This window comes from Ochlerotatus camptorhynchus, unplaced genomic scaffold (assembly GCF_037179485.1).
Source record: "Ochlerotatus camptorhynchus isolate MF236.1 unplaced genomic scaffold, CSIRO-AGI_Acam_v1.1 ptg000324l, whole genome shotgun sequence".
NCBI classification, from domain to species: domain Eukaryota; kingdom Metazoa; phylum Arthropoda; class Insecta; order Diptera; family Culicidae; genus Ochlerotatus; species Ochlerotatus camptorhynchus.
Window position 1 is genome coordinate 190,356 of NW_027040812.1, and position 20,050 is coordinate 210,405.

The window sequence follows — 20,050 nt, forward strand, 5'->3', positions numbered from 1 at the left end:
TGACAGCAGATTGTTTTGTGCGCATGTTTTCGGCTAACTATCAGCTGCAGCACGTGTATTTTTGCTAAAAGTTGTTACGTTTGTTACAAATTCGATTGAATAATTTAAAAACCTCGAGCAAAATGGTACAGAAAACTAAAAAGTTCAAGCACCGGTACAGGCCGCCTCCGCCGTCAAGTGGGCCGAGAACCCTGCCGGAAGCCTCCTGGAAGCATGTGAAACTCAGCGGACCGGTGATCTCTGACGAGGGGGGTGATTTGGCTGGGTTGATCGGGTTGGAAATACTGGAGAATTACGATCGGACCTTGGTGACCAAGGACAAAAAAAAGGTATGTATAGAATATGTATTTTTGCTCGATAGATGCTTAATGTTTTATCTTTCGATCGTAGAAACTGAAGAAGGAGCCTCTTCTGGAAGATGAAAGTGACACCGAGAAGGAGCTGCCGACCAAAAAGGGTGGCGCTAAGAGAAGTGCCGTCAGCGATAGCGATGGGGACAGTGAGGAGGAACGTCCTACGAAAAAGAAGCAGAAGAAGGCACAAAAGCAGCGGGAACCGGAACCGATGTCCGAAGATTCGGACGATGATTCTGGATTTGATGACAAACCCGCTAGGAAACAGAAAAAAGCGGATAAACGGAAGAACAAATCCGTTCGGGAGGACCAAGATGATGAGGATGAAGTCGAAGAGGAATTTGTTCCCGGAAGATTCGTCATGCTGCAGAAACCCGTCGAAGACGACAGCAAATCGGACAAGAAGAAAAAGAAAAAGCGCAAGAACAAGAAGAAAAATAAGGAAAATGGTACCATGAATGGGGAAGGAACCGGGGAAAGTTACTCTGGAGCAGAGTATTTTGTAAGTTCATTGAAAACCACAATATTGCACAGTTGCATAACCAGATCTCCTTAATTACAGAAATGGACCGAGTTGGGTGTATCGGAACCGTTTGTTCGTGCCCTGGCCGACAAGGGGTTCCGGGAGCCGACAGAAATTCAAACTCTTTCACTCCCGGTTGCAATCATGGGCAAACGTGATCTACTTGGAGCGGCAGAAACCGGAAGTGGTAAAACACTTGCGTTCGGAATTCCTCTCCTGGAAGGAATTCTGAAGCTCAAAGCCTCGGAACAATATCGTCCGCCGAAAAAGTCGAAAGGTACCAAGAAGGAGGAGGAAAATCGCGAAGGACATGAACTAACACCACCCCCGGAGGAACTAGAGTACTACCCGCAGCCGAATGGTGACAATTCTTCGATCCGCATGGAGAAGGATTTGGAGAAGGAAAAGCAATCCACGCAGCTGGATAAGCCTTTGTACGCACTGATCTTGACTCCGACGCGTGAGCTGGCCGTCCAAATCAATGATCACTTGAAGGCCGTAACCAAGTACACCGACATTCAGATAGCGACCGTTTTCGGAGGATTGGCCACCGTCAAACAGGAGAGGATGCTGAAGAAATGTCCCGAAATTGTGATTGCGACCCCTGGTAGACTGTGGGAGCTGATACAGGCCCGGAATCCGCATCTCTGCAAGGTGGATGAAATTCGGTAAGTTGGTCAAACTGTCCTTCACCCATAAATCCTTACATTTTCCATCCCAACAGATTCTTGGTAATCGACGAAACCGATCGGATGCTGGAGAAAGGACACTTTGAAGAGCTCAAGCAGCTACTGGAGATGATCAACAACAACGAGGAAGCTACCAAACTCAGACGGAATTATATCTTTTCGGCTACCCTGACCATGGATCACGATCTTCCGGAGCATTTGGTGGCCAAAGCCAAGAAGAACAAGAAGCTTCACCTCACTAAAGAGACAACCGGTCAGAGGTTGAACAATTTGATCCAAATCATCGGGATGACCAACCCGAAAGTGGTGGACATCACCCAGCAGCACGGAACGGCTCACACGCTGATCGAATCGCGAATCCTGTGCAAAGCCGAACACAAAGACTACTATCTGTACTACTTCCTGCAGCGGCATCCTGGACGAACCCTGGTCTTCTGCAATTCGATCGACTGCGTCCGGCGTCTCGTATCCTTACTAGGCTATCTGAACTGCGATCCGCTCAGCCTGTTTGGCAGCATGCAACAGCGGCAGAGATTGAAGAATCTGGAACGATTCACTCAAAATCCCGCTGCATTGCTCATCGCCACGGATGTCGCCGCTCGAGGTTTGGACATTCCAAACGTAGACCATGTAATTCACTATCAGGTACCCAAAACGACGGAGAACTACGTGCACCGATCCGGGCGAACAGCCCGTGCCAGCAAGGAAGGTATCACGGTGCTGTTAATCGGACCAAACGAGGTCAAGGACTATGTCAAGCTAAATCAATCACTGGGTAGAACCGAAGATCTGCCGATCTATCCGACGTCCGAGCGGATGATGAAGCAGATCAAGGAAAGAGTCAATTTAGCGTGTGACATTGAGAAGATGGATCTGCACCAGCGGAGAGCGAACGACAGCCGAAGTTGGGAGGACAAGGTGGCAAAGGAATTCCAGAGTGACTCGGATGTTGACAGCGAACAGGAGGAAGAGCGGAAACTGGCCAAAGGCAGGGAGAAGCGCCAGATGAAGGCGAGGCGGTTGGAGCTGAGCAGACTGCTGGCGTCTCCGATCGTGATGGATCGTACGGAGTTGAAGTAAGTATATAGCTGCTCGATTGTTCCATATCTACATTTGTGTGAATTTCCATTGCAGATACCCCACATCGGCCGCCGCCGTCAATTTCTCATCCGAGAAGAAACAATCCGCCATCAAACTGGTGCAACAGGTCGTCCAGGAGAACATTCAGTTCAAGAAGCAACGTAACAAGAAACAGAAGAAATTCGTGTGATTTTCATAAAAGTGCATAGCTAGCGAAGCGTTTGAAAAAAAAAGCAGATTTATTCTTAAAACAATGAACTCTTGGCGTTTACCGGTGAAGTAGTGCAAAAGAAATATCCTTAAACGGAGCGGCGCTAGTGCTTGGAAACGTAGATCCGTACCCCATTCACGACCAGCGATCGAGTGTGTTTAGCCAGAATCGCCGTCACCCCCAACGTCGGTGTCGTGAAACACCTGCAACGAAAAAAGAACATTCGGTAAGTTCCACCCACTTACGCTTCATTTTCCCTGACTTTTACTTACTCAATATACGGCTGAATTTGTTCCAAATTCCATCGTTCTTTTGCCCGGAACAAGGTGACCAATCGGACGAGCAAATTCGTTGGCAAATCCGCTTCATTTAACCCTTTCACGCAGGGAACCGTTCCTTCGCGATCTACAATACCAATCCCCCGAAGGTACTTCTCATCAGCATGGAATCCTTCGGGTAAAGTCGCCTGCCACGTGGTCAGAAAATCGTCGATATGGAACTTCAAACCCTGCAGTAAAATTTTCTCCGCAAACAACGAACACACCAAATCCTCGCGATACTTGAATTTTCCCGGCACCCGTTCACTTTTCTCCGTGTAAACGTCGAAGATGCCATCGACTATTTCATAAGGAATAATACCATCCAGCGATTCAACGGTCGAAGCCTTATCAATCTCATCCAGGTTCCAGGAATTCTCCCCAATCAACGCCAACATCAAAGTCACTATCCGGTATTCATACTCGCTGTCCAGCATTCGAATTCGATTCTCAATCTCGATCGCTCGGTACTTCCTCAGCCCATCCTGAAATTCCTCCTTGCTGCATTGAACTGTATCCAATAGCTGGTTGAATCGAAACAGCAGCGACCGTTCCACAAGATGTTCGTTCTCCGTCCCGGAATACTTGGTTAACCGAAGCAAATCGATAATCTTCCTATACTTTGGTTTAACCTGTCGGCATTCGAAGTAATCGTGGAATATTTTTACCACATCCTTACGCTCCACCTCATCGATACTGTCCACAACCCCCTCCATTTCTTCCGTACTACTATCCAGCGAGGTATTTACTCCACCTTTGGGACTTTTGATCGGAGATCGACTGGTGGCTTGTGCTTGCTTCAAATGAGGAACCAGAAGTAGACTGTTCGAAATTTCCGCTTCCTTGACTTCGTACGTCCTGGACTCGGTGCAAATAACTACCTTCTCGTTAAGAGCCCCTTTGAACGATACGGACTTGCCTTCCTTGATTTGTTGCAGAATGTGATCATCCGCTTCGATAAGCTTCAACCTGGACATGTCCTGGTCGGTATCCGGATAGTAGATGGCCTAAAAGCAAACCTTTATTTTAAATATCACTAACATTGTTGCACACAAAACTTGAAATTACCTGTGCCGTGTTGGTGAGATTGTTGTGATCCAGCTTTGCATACTGGATGATCGATTGGACATCGTCTACCGAGCGTTGGTAGCTGTAATGAATCGATTAATTTGCAAAACTACTGCATCAGGACCAATAGCTTAATAATACTCACTCTTGACTGAAGAGCATAGTGAAATTGAATCAATGTTATTATAATCTACGAATTATTTCGTGCACAACGGATCTTGTTAGTAGTCTTCTTGTTTTTCCTTGACCTTATACACAATTTCTACTGTTAGGCTATCGTAACCAACAAAGCAACAAAATTTACAAATTACGACACCAATCAAAAACCAACGGTACAGGACGATGATTTTTGTTTATAAACTTTTCGCGCCTGGTTTTGTCGTTGACGTGACGTTTGGTCGGTTTTTGATCGCGTTTCGATTTCGCGCATAACTGACTAGTATAATATGGTTGCGTTCAGGCTGAATTTCAAAATTTGAAATTCACCCTCGCAGCCATATTATACCGGTGGCACGGCTGCGTTTTGATGTAAATTCAGAATAATAAAGGCCGGCGCACAATAGATACGTTTTCAGGTTTTTTGACAGTTAGCCCATGCATTATCTGTCAAAAAACCCGAAAACGTATGCATTGTGCGCCGGCCTTAACCATCGGATAGGGGAAGTCATTGTTTACAAAAGCTGTTAGGCCCTAATTCCAGCTCTATCTAGAGTTTCCAACCGGTGCTACTACCAACAATCAATACGAAACTAACGATTTTAAATTGGCTCACTACTCGACTAGCCTATTGGTCCCAAGCAAACGATTAACGTACCCCATTCTAGTCGAAATTCCAGTACTACGCAATGTTTATTTTGATTCGCTATGAAAGTTTGACAGATAAAATTAGGGGTTATTGGTTTTTCCTATGTTTCGAGGGGTGAATCGATTAGCTTAGGACCGAAGAGAGTACCAGCAACAATCAATACGAAACTAACGGTTTTAAATTGGCTCACCACTTTAGTAGCCTATTGGTCCCAAGCAAACGATTATCGTACCCTATTCTAGTTGAAATTCTATTACTACACTATGTTTGTTTTGATTCGCTATGAAAGTTTGACAGATAACATCAGGGGTGTGTGGATTCATGCAGAACATGCAGGGGTGAGCGAAATAGCTTGGGACTGCTTGGGACCGTTGTTCTGGTACTGAGTGAGCCAAAAATAATAATGATTTTCTTCGGGACCCAGTGGTCTTAGAGTTACCTCTATGGTACCAGAGCTGAGCCAAAAAGTTGAGCACGTTATTTCGGGACCTTCTAGTCTAAAGGCCCACGCACATTAGATCCGGATCAGACGCGTTGCGACAAAGTGACAGCTAAATCTATTGTCTAACTGTCAAATTTACGTCAACGCAACCCAAACGGATCTAATGTGGGTGGCCCTTAAGTGTTACCTCTATGCTACTACCAAAAACGAAGTGACAGACGACTAACTGGCGAAGAAATCAATTCTGGATCAACAATAGAAAAGGGCCCATCAGCATTTGTAAACAAACCGTTCCAAAGCCCTTTACTCCCAAAGCGAAGGCCACCCACGCAAACCAACACCATCATCGGATAGGGGAAATTTCTACCTACACGATGCTGGTGTTGGTTTGTGTGGGCGGCCTTCGATTTGTGAGGAATGGGCTTTGGAACGGTTTGTTTACAAATGCTGATGGGCCCTTTTCTATTGTTGATCCAGAATTAAAATTATGTGGTTCGCTGTAATAGAATTTTCTTAGATGCTTGTGCCATCAGCCACTAGATGGGCTAGTATTTTTGTTTTGATTTGAATATAGTTGATTTTGTGTGCAATATGATCTTTGACAGTGTGCAAAGAGTGTATCATTTTGTAATTTTTTTTTTATGCATTTCAGTTTAGAGTAAAGAGTAGAGAGATAGAACCAAAACATTCCAGTACATTTAGTGTTGCCATGTGGTACAATCCATTAGTAGTGTTGCCATGTGGCACAATCCAGTAGTAGTGGTGTTGCCATGTGGTACACTGAAAAATTGCATTAGCAGGTGCGTCACCAAAGTTTTCGAGCCGCTCCGTCTGTCACTTCGTTTGTGCTACTACCAACAATCAATACGAAACTAACGATTTTAAATTGGCTCACCACTTTAGTAGCCTATTGGTCCCAAGCAAACGATTAACGTACCCTATTCTAGTTGAAATTCTATTACTACACTATGTTTGTTTTGATTCGCTATGAAAGTTTGACAGATAACATCAGGGGTGTGTGGATTCTGCAGAACATGCAGGGGTGAGTGAAATAGCTTGGGACTGCTTGGGACCGTTGTTCTGGTACTGAGTGAGCCAAAAATAATAATGATTTTCTTCGGGACCCAGTGGTCTTAGAGTTACCTCTATGTTACTACCATAGAGGTACCAGCCGGTGGAAACTAACGATTTAAAATTTGCTCACGACTTGACTAGCCTATTGGTCCCAAGCAAATCGATTGACGTACCCTATTATCCACAATAAATATTGTCGCGGACAACGCGATGGTCCGAGATACCACTGCACAAGCGACACAGAACAAGCAGAAATCTAAATCTATTGCGCGTTTCACACCAAATTGGACTAATAAGCGCGTTTTTAAAGTGTGATAAAACTGCAAGTTTACGTCTAATCGTCTTGGTGTCTTCGGTGCACTTATTCCTTATGATGCAAGCAATAAGTGCTCCGAAGACATCAAAACGATTTGACGGAAACGTGCACTTTTATCACACTTTTGCATTTTTGGGACAGTCCAGTTTCAGATGCAATCAGCAATATTGTACCCACACGCCGCACAGAATTGTATCTCGCTCTACACTCCACACAGCAGGAAAACACAAACATCTACATCACGTAGGAATATCCTCCTGGCTCGATCACTCTTGATCGACTCGGTAGGTATAAAAGTTTGGTATGGTTTAACCATGTTTAACTTTCTGTGGCTAAAACCCCTGAACCAGTGACTATTTCCGGATAGTTCGCTCAGCCGTTGCCAGGCGTTGGAGCTCATCGAAGAGGATTCCCAGTGCGCGGACATCTTTTTGGTTCTTTGAACCGGATAATTCAAGACCAACAATTGAAAAGGCCTCACCTCCATTTTGTAAACAAACCTTGTAAGGCCATTTTGTTGCGAACCGAAGTACGCCAACGCAAACTAACACAATGAACAGGTAGGGGAAATTCTCCTCAACCCGATTGTTATTTAGGTTTGCGAATGTAGGTTTTGGTTCGCGAGTAAATGGCCTTACAAGGTTTGTTTACAAAATGGAGTTGAGCCCTTTTCAATGGTTGGTCTTGAATTGTTCCGTTCGAAGTGGAATCAACTTCATACGTGCCGTCGCTTTGTTGCGACCTCACCGCTGCTGCTGCAGCATCATCACCGTTGTTAATTGTGAGCAATACAATCGATCGCCGATCGGACGGCGCACCTTTTCTGTGGTTTGGTCTGGTGGAGAAGGTTTGGACTCCCGTCGCTTTGTCCGTGTACGCGATTACCGAAAGTAGTATATCGCGTGTGTAAAGAACATTTATCGGAGATCGGATGCTGTGAATTACTCCGTAAAACAAGAAAAGTGGACAAGAAAAGAAAGTCCATTTGAACGTGCAAGTGCGTTAGTGATTGGATTCGTTTCGTGGGTTTGATCGACAAAACCAACACCTTGACTGCTGTCGTTTCCAGGTTTGGCCGTCAAAACCTGTGCCGTCACGTTTCCAGGTTTGGGCGACAGAACCTGCGCCATCGATTGTGAGTTGGGTGCTTGGGTTGGCGTGTCGACTGGTGAGTACTCTCGTAGAGTAAGCAAGTTTTTCGGATTTTGAGTGGACTGGCATCGATTTTTAAGAATTTGGCTTGGATTGTGGTGGTAATTGGTGGTCTGTGTTTCACGTGACGATCTCAGCAGGCGATATGACGTCGCTTCGGGAACCATAAAAGGCAGTGAGCGTCATTACGGACGCAATACAGACCATCGGGAACTTCGTCAATAATTACGATGCCGAGGTCGATCGAGACAAGATCGACTCTAGATTGAGTAGGCTAGAATTATTATATGATCGATTTACTAACGCTTCAATTGAGTTGGAATTGTTAATGGATGAAAAATCCGAGACAAAGGGTACGCAATGAAATGGAGGACAAGTGCTACAAGTTGCATGACTTCCTCACCGCAAATAAAGTGAACCGCCATGTTGCTGCTAATACCTCTCAGGTTTCTATATCTGTAGTGCGCTTGCCAAAAATTGATTTGCCAACTTTTGATGGCGAGATAGACAATTGGATCCCATTTTATGATGCTTATCGTAGCTTAATCCACAACAATAAGGGTTTGGCTGCTGTAGATAAATTCCATTACTTGATGGCAGCACTCAAGGAACTCGTCAAGCAACTCCTTGATACAACTAGCATTACGGGAGATAATTACAGGATCGCTTGGGATTTACTGGTCAGTCGCTTCGATAACAAGCGCCTGCTAATTAAAAACCACATCAACTCGCTTTTCGCTATATAGCCTGTGAAAAAGGAATCTTCTGCTACCATATTGTGCCTGGCTGACCAATTCGAACGCCATGTAAAAATCCTAACGACGTTGGGGGAGCAGACAGAGCAATAGAGTTCTCCAGATGCACAAAAGTGTGCGTGAGACCGCGCGCTACCTTTTTCAGTACACACAGAATATAAAAATTGTTCTATTGAATATTTTACACTTTTGTTTTAAGAAGTGGTTTGTTTTTATTGAAATAAAAGTGAAAAATTTTAGTATGAAAGTGATTTGTTTGATTTAACAGTGTTTTTTCATCGGTTCTGTTGTCGATTTAAAAGTGTTTTCTTTTAACGTGAAAATTGTACAACTGTCAAATCGTACAACACAATCGGCGTTGGCTCACATTTACAAGTCGCGTGTCCTGTGTAGTGGTTGTATTTCGTGCCCGTCGATATTAAAACGTCGATTCATAGTAAGTAAATATACATTCAGGGCAGTGAAAATAAACATGATACCTCAGCCAGAATTTCTGGACGTTGAGATGTATGAAGAGGAAGCGGAAGAAGGAGAAGATGTAGGTGAGGAGGAACACAGCAAAAAAAGTTGTTGAATATTACATCGAAACTGCTGCAACCAGGTCAATCCATCGGTTGTGTAATATCACATTGTACGATGTACATCGATTTTGCGAACAAAATTACATCCATTGATGTAATATTGCATCTGCTTTTTGCTATTACATCATTATTTCATACATCAGCTTGAATTACGTTGATCGATATTACATTTTTTTTTGCTGTGAAGAGGTTGAAATTTTGGAATCTCTAGATGATTCCGATATCTCTGAAGATTTCGGGGACGAAGAGGAACCCCTAAAAGAGGATGATCCAAGCTTCGATACATTAGCTGGTGAGTAATATTAATAAATAATTTTGAACTTAGAACATAAAAAGAATAACTGACATAACCTTTAAGGCAAAGCAGCCATTGACAAAAAATGCATAACCTCATTTTTTTCTTATTATTATTTTTTACTTCACAGTAGATGACACGCCATCCGGACTCCGACCATCAGATCCTGTTATTATCAAACAACAAACTCAAGTAGGGTCCGAGTATAGTCGCTATATTCATAGTCTGGCGGATAGAATCTCGGGAACCAAATGAGCTGTCAAATAGCGGAACCAATCGAGCAAATCACGACCAACAACAGAAAAGAGCACATCAGCTATTGCGAACAAAACTTTGAAAACCGTTTTCTCGTGATTCAAGGCTCGCCTACGCAAACTAACACTATCTTTGGGTTGGCGAAAGATTCCCCTATCCGATGATGCCAGTAATTTGCGTTTGATTGTCGAGGAAAGAATAATCAACTTTTGGTTTATAAAAGTTGATAGGACCTTTTCAATTGTTGGTGTACAATATATTGAATCGGTTCCGCTTTTTGATGGATCGATATTCTATCCGCCAGACTATGAATATAGCGACTATAGGTCCGAGCCCATACCGAAAGGTAAGTAGCAAGTTATTTTTGTACACCTAGACTGTAAAATTTTCAACGATTTTTCTCACATTCGAGCAGATTTTTGAGGAAAATACCGGAAAACTATCTCAGTCTATGAGTTAACGACATATGAGCGAATTTGAGTGAACAAAACACAAATTTGAGTTGATCTCATTGGCCGTGTACCTACATAAAGTTAAAACATGATGAAAAAAAATCCAATATCTATTGATATTCAAGAATAACTATGCAAATAGACGTATCTGATTTCGTAAACAATCACTTCAATCGACGATTTGTGGTAACTGCTAGCTCACTCACAGAAACTAACAACACCAGATAGTAGGAGAGAGATTCCCCTACCTGATGATGGTGTTTACGTGGGTGAGTTAGCAGTTAAATCAAATCGTCGATTGAAGTGATTGTTCACAAAATCAGTTACGTTGATTTGAATAGTTACGCTTGAATATTTGTTTTGCATATCCTTGGTAAGTCAAAAATCCAAAATAAAAATCGATCGAGACATATTAAACTTTGCAACAACTCTTCTAGAAATTAGGATAGATTTCTATTTATCTTTGTATATTATTTTAAATGTTGTTATTTTATCTTCTACAGCTGAACAAAACGTATCCACACCGGTCACTGAAACGGCGGTGGCAGCTCCTGAGTCATTTCACCGATCGGAGCCGCATGAGGCTGTAGAAACATTAATCAGTTCTGTAGCTCCAGAAACCGTTCCCAGTAACTTCTATCCCAGAACGTCTGAGATGTAATAAATCTTGAATATCTTCAAATAAACTATGTTTGACAATTAATTATCATTAAGGACTCTGTACCCATTTTGAAGCCGTGCTTCCATTTTGAGTTCATTGTAAAAAGCCTGCATACTTAGCCTGCAAAATGGGTGTTGGTGCTGCGAACAAGCACAGCATTGAAACGTATTTTTCAGGCTTATTATTACAGTCATTAATATATCATTCAATATTGATTCAAAATGAAGGCATTGTTTCAAACTAGGTACAAAACCTGCATTGTATTTTCCATGCTATCCGTTTAATAAATCAGGTATTCTCACATTATTTCCTATTTGCCTTTATCAACAATGACTAGCCAAATTCTTGAGTCTCTAAACACATGCAAACCAACAGAATGGTCCCTCTATTGTAAGATATTTCTTTAATTATCAACAATGCTGATTTGCATACGTGTGTTTTGATACACAAAAAAGCTATGTTAGATACAGCAAATAGGGCAAGGGGTGTAACTCTAAGATTATACAAATCAATCATCCAGTCCAAATCCAAACATTGCTTTTCTATCCCTATGAGAACGATCATGCACAAAAAAAAAAGCTTGTGAGGGTCGTGTAAGGATAAAAAAGAATTGTTCAGGATTGGACTGGATATTTGGCTTGTATATTTTTAGAGTCACACGTCCTGGGCTCAGCTTAACTTTTTAAGATCCATAAACATTTATTTTGAAAACAAGAATAGTGATATCAATAATATCCCATTTTTAAAATGAAAGATTTAAAAATCATTTTAACTATAGTAAACATTCATTTTAAAAGTGATATTTGAGAAAACTTTTCATTTTCATACTGCTATACTTTTCCCTTGATATTATAAACATTTATTTTGAATACATAACCTTTATATTTAAAAGATTTAAGTATTTCATCTAAAAGTAAACGTTTTCATGTTAAAAATATTTTTGATGTAGATTCAAAATAGACCATATCTTTTTAACTATATCACACTTTCCTGCCAAAAGTATGTTGTGGATTAGAAACAATCTGCTTTCAAATTAAAAACCGCCATGTTTTTATTTTGACAGTAGTACAATTCGGTTTGAAAGTTTCTACTTTTAAAAATAGGGTGCGGCTAACTTTTGAATTGACAGTTGGCTGACTTTTGTTTTGAATGCAAAAGACTTTCTACCAAAAAGAACCAACGCAAACTTTTAATTCTACCAATGTTTTTTTTAATTGTATCAACGATAATTCTTTGTGTGTAGTTGTGATATCGCGATACCTTTTTGTTTCTTCTTCTTCTTTATTTTTATGTATGGATGTTGGATTTTAGTGTTCGTGAGATTGCGCTTGGAGATCTCTATGGAGCTCCCTGCTCGTGCACATGGTGTGCAGTCGCTTGAATCGAAGCACAATGAGGGAATGAGAACGGTCAACAGGTAACGATAAAGAGAAGGTTCCTACGTATGACGAGCTGATTACCTTTTTGAAAGATCAAGCTCGGATCTTGATGTCCTTGAACAGTGGAACCCTGGTACCTGTGCTGGTACCCTCCCTCCCAAAAGCTAAAACCCCTGAACCAGTGACCATTTCCGGATAGTTCGCTCAGCCGTTGCCAGGCGTTGGAGCTTATCGAAGAGGATTCCCAGTGCGTGGACAAATATGAAACTATCGATTTTAAATTGGTTCACTACTTGACTAGCCTATTGGTCCCAAGCAAATCGATTAACGCACCTTATTCTAGACGAAATTCTAGTACTACACAATGTTTGTTTTGAATCGCTATGAAAGTTTGACTGTGTATTTAAAGAGGGCACGTGTAATTTTGAAAAAAATTAAGTTGAAGTTCGGCAGATTATTATTTTAACTTTTTAGAAACATTGCATTTTGCAATACTATTTTTAATGTAGTCAGTGAATAATAACGTTGAAAATTCAGTAGAAACGGTAAAATCACAAAAACCACATAGGACGTTTTGACCGAGACTAGCATAGAGGTAACTATAAGACAAGAAATTCCCGAAGAAACGTGCTCAACTTTTTGGTTCAGCTTTGGTATTCTCTTCGGTCCAAAGCTAATCGATGCACCCCTCGAAACATAGGAAAAACCAATAACCCCTTATTTTATCTGTCAAACTTTAATAGCGAATCAAAACAAACATTGCGTAGTACTAGAATTTCGACTAGAATGGGGTACGTTAATCGTATGCTTGGGACCAATAGGCTAGTCAACTAGTGAGCCAAATTAAATTCGTTAGTTTCGTATTGATTGTTGGTACTAATGTGTATGTCTGTCTGTGGTATTAGTTTCCAACCGGTGGTAGCACTGTCCTACACGGTAACCAGCGTACACATAAATGAGTAAAAAAATACACATTTTTAATATTTATATGCAGCTGTCAAAAAATGTGTAAATTTGGAGATCCTAAAATGTGTAAAAAATACACATTTTAAGAATGTAGTACCAGTCAAAAAATGTGTATTTTTATACTCATTAATGGGTAAAAAAAAACTTCAAACTTTGCTGCATCCTACGCCATTTGCTAAATTTCAGTGAAGAACAGCATATTGAGGAACTACGGTCCAAACTGGACAGTGCGTAACGATGGACATGCTAGAGGGTAGGTGATTTATACTTTTTTCATAGCTTTTAGTTTTAGTTTAGTTTATATACTTCATATACTGATTTTTGTTTTTCTTCCCTTGATTTGTTTCCCGTGCTGAGCATCAATGCTACCGATGCCAGGGAGGAATCTCCCATACCTGGACCCTACCTATCGACCCATCAACTCATGAACCGGAGACCAATGGCTTCACTTCCCTTCCGAAGGAAGGCGTGATCCTCGGCGCGATCAGAGATGTTATGCCACAGAACATCCCGGCAGCGTCGACTGGGATTGAGAGGAAATCACGAGGAAATCACGCTTACCAACACCTCCGGTGCTGCTACTTATTTTTGTTGATATTACATTTCTGTTTTTAATAAAATATATACAATAATCGAGCAATCTTTATTTTACCATTGACACAAATAAAAAAAATCCGAAGTTAATATATTTAAAACCATGAGCACCCATTATATTTAAGTTCTAGAAATGATTACTTTTTAAACATTTTGCTGTAAAAACCGTTCTTGAAAAATGTGTAAAAAATACACTTCTTTTGACGTTTGCTGGGTTTACACATAAATGTGTAAACTCAGTTTACACATTTTATGAGTAGGCCCCTTTTTTCACGAAATGTGTGAAATTATACACATTAATGTGTTTACGCTGGTTACCGTATAATAGCTATAGCACAGACAAACAGACATAAAACTTGCTTGTATGTCGTCGAACACGTATTTAACCATCAATTTCCTGATATTTTTTTTCTGTGGCGCGGATAGTTAATTCGCATGCGCTTGACGTTTACGCACCACCGCCTTTGCTTATGATAGTTTACTCACCAGATGGCGGTAATGTTTGAGTGACGATGTATTGTAGTGAAAATACTCAATGCGTTATGTATGCTTGTCGGTGGTTAGAAGTTGCCAGTACACCTAAGGAGAAACATAATCGAGAGATATTTCTGTGGATAAGCTGTGCGCAAGCCAACCAGATGACGATTTATGTGTTTCTGCAAATGTCTAGTATAAGAATTTAATTCGTTTGTCTTTTGTATCTCTTTACTATAAGTTTTTGTTTGTCTTGTCCCCCGTCTCGATGAGTCTCATCGTCGCCCACTGGTCACCATAGCCGGTCGAAGTCTAGACGAATCTAGAACCACACGACCGTTCATACTGGCGACATCGCTTTGACGAGACAACGAAACCCTACTCCCAAGCTCCTCCCCTTTTCATATCCTTCGACAATGTACCCCTCTATCCTCTGATAAGCCGCGAGTATTCGGCCCAACTCCTACTAGACATAGAATTAAGTGAATTTCGTTACAAACAAAGAACAATGAATTATCGGCTCCATAAAACTAACGAACTTGATAAAAAAAAGCCAACCAGATCATTCACTTTTCGACAAATACAATAATTTGTATGCAGCAGAATGCAAGATTATAGCAAATGTTTAGCGTGGACGACCAATTCCCTAACGGACAATAAAATTGAAACATGTTCAAATGAATCCACACGAGTCATTTTCTAGATCAAGGCTATGGGTATGGCTTTAGTTGTCAATATTTCTAAATCACTGCATACTTAATTGCCATCATCATCAAATCGTCAAATTTATTACTTTTCGAAACCGAAACATAAAACGTTCATCGATGCATATTTACGTATGAAAATAAATTACAAGAAAGGTGAATAAATAGGAGACAGAATAAATCTTCCTCACGTGTTCGTTGGATGGTGTGAAAAGATGCGAACGGTTGTGCGATACGAAATACGTTGTACGATAACGTGATTTGAATAGTTAACTACGGTCACTCCGGATATCGTTGACCGTGCACTGGTGGGACTGGGGTGTTTCCGACTTTCTGCCTACTTGTAGATTCTGATCAGTTGACCTTGTTCGTTGTACGCGTAGACAGGTCCTCGGATCGGTTCAACCTGGGAGTAACGAAGCTGAGCGGTGAATCCCATATTACGTCGATCGTCATCTGATTGCGAAGTTGCATACATGACCCGTTGGAGCGTGCTATCCTGACCGAGGACGTAGTACTGACCGGAGAACGAATTGGCAATGGCAATAACTGGACGACCGTCGGTCGGACCCTGTTCTTTTTGGTTGTCGTCATCATCATTGTCAGAATCTGGAACATTGGTTGGCTCTGGTTCCTCTGGCAAGTCTTGATCTCCAGAGTCGTTTTCTGGCGGGCCATACGATTGAGTTGGTTGTGCCTGTTCCTGGCGGCCGAATTGGAAATTATTTGCAGGAATGGCACGCAGTTGGCCACTCAGTGGAAAGAATGGTTGCTGAGGCGCTGGATTGACTTTTGAGGCTTGTTGAAAACCTTGATATTGGTTTTCCGGCAAGTCTTGATCGTCAGACTCGTTGTCATCTTGATCTGGTACACCATACGTCTGAGCCGGTTGTGCCTGTTCCTGGCGTCCGAATTGGAAATTTTTAGCAGCTGGTTGTTGGGCTCTAAGTTGGTTGCGTTGTGGAAAGAGCGACTGTCGCTGCTGTGCTTGTTGAGTCGCTGGATTAGTTCTAGAGGCTTGTTGAAAACCCTGATATTGATTCTCTGGTTGATCATCGGAGTTGGGCTCATCTTGATCTGGTACTCCATAAGTTTGAGTCGGTTGTGCCTGTTCCTGACGTCCAAATTGCAAATTATTGTTTGAGCCAGCACGGAGTTGGCCACTCAGTGGAAATATTGGTTGTTGCTGGTGGAATCTTTGTTGTGTTTGTTTAAGATTGGATCGTTGAAAATCTCGGTATTGGTCATCTGGTAATCCCTGAACACGGATCGGGTCTAGCTCAGGCTGAAAATAGATTAAGTAGTCAGTACCAAATATTTTTAAATAACTCTTCTAGACCTTACTTGATCAGTGGTGGTTGGTGGAAGGTATTCGTTGCTCAACAACTCTTCAGTGGTGGCCTCAACGACTTGGGCAGCGTGGGCGACATTTTCTTTGCTGATCTCGACCTCCACCTTCTGCTGCACTAGAGGTGCTCCATATTCTGTTGGTAATCTAAACTGGGCACCTTGAGGACGCCATCCCGATGCTGGATATCCGGCAAATGGAGCCTCTGCAGATACTGCTCCCAAAAACAAGCACAGCAAAAACAATCTCATTCTGTTCTATTGCTCAGCTCTCCACGGACTGATAGCCAAACGCTTGTGACAATCACATTTTTATACATTTTAACCAGTTCGTCAAACGTGCACCGTAGCATTTATATTTGTGCGTGATGATCTCCAAGGAATCGATCGCGTTAGTATTCAGGATAACACCTACATGGTTGGGTTGGCTGTCATAACGACGCAACTTACAAGCGTAAAAAGCCATCATTACCATATCAACGCGTAGCGCCGATCAAAAATTCACTGTGCCATCGCTAATGGTCAAATAACCTTTAATAGCCAATAGGAACGCGTCGCCTTCGCACCGGTGATAACGCGTGATTCTTGGCGCTGACCGAGCAGTGCATTTAGCACGTGATCGATTGGACAATTGGTGAATTTGGCGGTCGCATTCTGTTCGTACGTCTGTCAATCGTCAATCCTGGGTGCAATTGCATACCAATTTTCCCAGCACCTCGGGATTGAAAAATATGTGACAATACTGCACCCTTTGCTTTGATTTGTGATTGAAGTACAACCGCACGAGACGAGACAAACAAGCCTGAGTCGTCTTTGGGTTAAACGCTCATTAGTATGCAAAACGAATATTTGAAAAGCCGGTGTCGGTGCTCATGCTGGTTGAGTCATATTGTTTACTGTTGTAGGAATTAGCAATTGGATGTGCTGTCTTGAAAAGATGGTTCTTTATGATAACCGCAACGGAAGTACAGTTGGATGGGGTCAGTATTCGCTTCTCACATGGCGTTCCTCCTTCTTAGGTGTCAAGATAAGATAGCTCATGGTGCTGTCAAGGATTGAACACTGTATCCTCAAATGTCCAATCTGTGGTACAGCAATGGTGTTTTGAGTATTATAAAAATATTGAGTATTATAAAAAATATAAAATCAAATAGTGTGATAAAAGCGCACATGTAGGTCAAATTATATTGACGTCTTCAGAGCATTTGTTGTTTGCATCATAAGAAATAAGTGCACCGAAGGCACTAAAACGATTACACGTAAACGTGCACTTTATTCACACTTTTTATTATAAAAAACGCCCTTCTTTGTCCAACTTGGTGTGAAATGCGTACACTCAAAAAATTCTACACGTTAATGCTACGTGAAAACATATGTGGATTTTTTCCATCGCACTTTTCACGTGCTACTTACGTGACTTCCATGTAGTGAAGAAAGCTTCCATTCTTAATTTTAATATTGGAGTTTCACGTACAAGCTAAGTGAAATTTCAGTATTGACAACGACATATTTCAGTAGATTTTAAATAGAATCATGGTATAATTTAAATTAAAACCAAATGAAGAATATATTATTTTTGGATGAATTGTACTTACTTTTCTATAGAATTTCATTGATTTATGTAAAGTAAATACCTCAATACTTGCGTTAATTATCTCATTATTATTTATTGCATTCATTAAACTAACACATTTACTGGTGTTGCAATAGCGATAAACCTTTTTTTCACCTTGGATAACATTATTTTGTGATTCTGCATTCTGCCTATTTCTGGCCGCTTCGGAAGATGGAACAGTTCCATGAACACGAACAGCAAGTCGCCCGGATCCTTGAGGGAGATTTTCGAACGCAAGATGATCACGGCGAAGGCGGTGAAACGCTGATGCTGGGGCAGGTGATGCCGGTGGAGTTTCAACTTAATTGTTTTGGTTGTGGAATTGCTTTGGGGACAGCTGATGGAGTGGAAGGTTTCACCGGAAGTTTCATTGCTGGAATAATCTATAAGTTTGGAGTAAGTTCTCGTGGATTCGCGGGAACACTGTTTTCCTTCTGTAAGGTTGCTGGCTGTTTATGTTCGTCTGGAGTAAATTATCTCAGAGTACAGAGTACTTCCAAATTGTTTTAGTTGGAAGGTTGGAAGAACTTTGGAATTTGGTCCGTAGTTATGCCCTGTAACTCGAAAAATTCAACTCCCCACTCTGTAAAACAAATAATACAAATTATACCACATTATTCATACAATAAAATAACTTTTACCGTTCAAAATCTGTAAATCAGCTAACACCTCTTGCAGTATGTACTGCAGAGTGGCCATGTTTCTTATTGTTTCATACAAGTTAAACACGTAGCATGTACGTGAAGGTCAAGCTGTCAAAAGAGTGCCTTCAACTTATGTGATTTTCACATAAATGCTATGAGATAAAAAAGTGGATATGAAATGTGTTCCTTATGAACATCAAATACTGATAACTAAATTTTACTTACGTCAGGTAAACTCACAAAAAATATACGTATTGAGATCTACGTGATTTTTCACGTAGCATTAACGTGTAGAATTTTTTGAGTGTACCTTCTATGTGACCACACTGAACCAAACCATCCTCCTTTTGTAGAATGAATTTGCATTCAGTTGACTACAGATTCTATGTTTCCAAAATTTTGAATGACAAAACAAGTTTCTGCACAAGAACGTGCGTATTACTTTCAATTGACCAATGAATATTAACATATGTTTCGTATGTGTCGTGACCGGACCGAGGTTTCCAGACTCGGGCACGGCTACACGAATCCGGGATGCTGCTTTCTCGGCTGCTGTTCCTGCAGCTGCTGCCGCTTCTGCTGCTGCTTCTGTTCTTCTGCTGTTGCTCCTCCGTCCTCTTTAAAATTCGTCACACGAATGACCTTAACCCTGCCTCCCCTGCTATAATGTCATTCTGCCCAGAAAGTCTATTTGTCTTCTTTTTTTTCCAAATAAATAAAAATATAAATATTTGAAATTAATCTTACTACTGATTTTCATCTGATTTTCCGAAATACCATTCAAGATCAATCAATAATCATTCAATAGAAATATGAAAAATATTTCACTATTAAATTATTTTTCGTTTGATTTACGTCTACGTAGGCTTTCAAAAATTGAACTAAAATCATCCAATATTAAGATGACAAGTATGCGAATTGACGATTATCTCAATATCATCTGATAAGTGGTGTTGATGAATTTACGCAAAGGTAAAACTGGCCATGCGACACCTAGTTTTCAGATTTGCAATTACAAAACTGATGATGTACCACAGAGAACAGACGTTCAAATTCGGTCAGAAACTTGTGTAAAATAAGTGGGAACGTCGCCGTTACATGATGTTAGCATCTCCTGATTTTCTCTATAAATTTTCCACTTTCGACCAATTTGGCGCTAGTATCGATAAATTTTGTTGAAAATTGCCACTTGGCGCTACTGGCACTTAGTGTCTAGTGTAATTTGTGCAACGCCAGTGCCATCATGTTGTCAAAGAGGGTTTTTAAGTGGGGAAGTCGCCGTTAGTGGCGCTTAAGTC

The 20,050-nt window shown here is 41.2% G+C and overlaps 3 protein-coding genes across 3 annotated transcripts; 1 reads left to right on the forward strand and 2 right to left on the reverse strand.

Moving 5' to 3' along the window:
- The first annotated feature begins 37 nt into the window (after positions 1–37).
- On the forward strand, positions 38–2,900 carry LOC135707982 (ATP-dependent RNA helicase DDX24). Its single transcript, XM_065229892.1, has 5 exons — positions 38–329; positions 391–855; positions 916–1,544; positions 1,601–2,641; positions 2,700–2,900. Exons 1-5 carry the CDS (start codon positions 123–125, stop codon positions 2,833–2,835), a joined length of 2,478 nt encoding a protein of 825 aa, XP_065085964.1. The 5' UTR covers positions 38–122; the 3' UTR covers positions 2,836–2,900.
- Positions 2,888–4,540, reverse strand: LOC135707983 (sister chromatid cohesion protein DCC1). Its single transcript, XM_065229893.1, has 4 exons — positions 4,387–4,540; positions 4,242–4,323; positions 3,129–4,180; positions 2,888–3,059 (listed from the first exon to the last, which is right to left on the reverse strand). Exons 1-4 carry the CDS (start codon positions 4,401–4,403, stop codon positions 2,960–2,962), a joined length of 1,251 nt encoding a protein of 416 aa, XP_065085965.1. The 5' UTR covers positions 4,404–4,540; the 3' UTR covers positions 2,888–2,959.
- Positions 4,541–15,214: 10,674 nt separating this feature from the next.
- Positions 15,215–16,793, reverse strand: LOC135708022 (probable serine/threonine-protein kinase fhkB). The gene is made up of 2 exons (XM_065229960.1): positions 16,491–16,793; positions 15,215–16,431 (listed from the first exon to the last, which is right to left on the reverse strand). The coding sequence occupies exons 1-2, from the start codon at positions 16,743–16,745 to the stop codon at positions 15,484–15,486; spliced, it is 1,203 nt and encodes a 400-aa protein (XP_065086032.1). The 5' UTR covers positions 16,746–16,793; the 3' UTR covers positions 15,215–15,483.
- Positions 16,794–20,050: the final 3,257 nt, after the last annotated feature.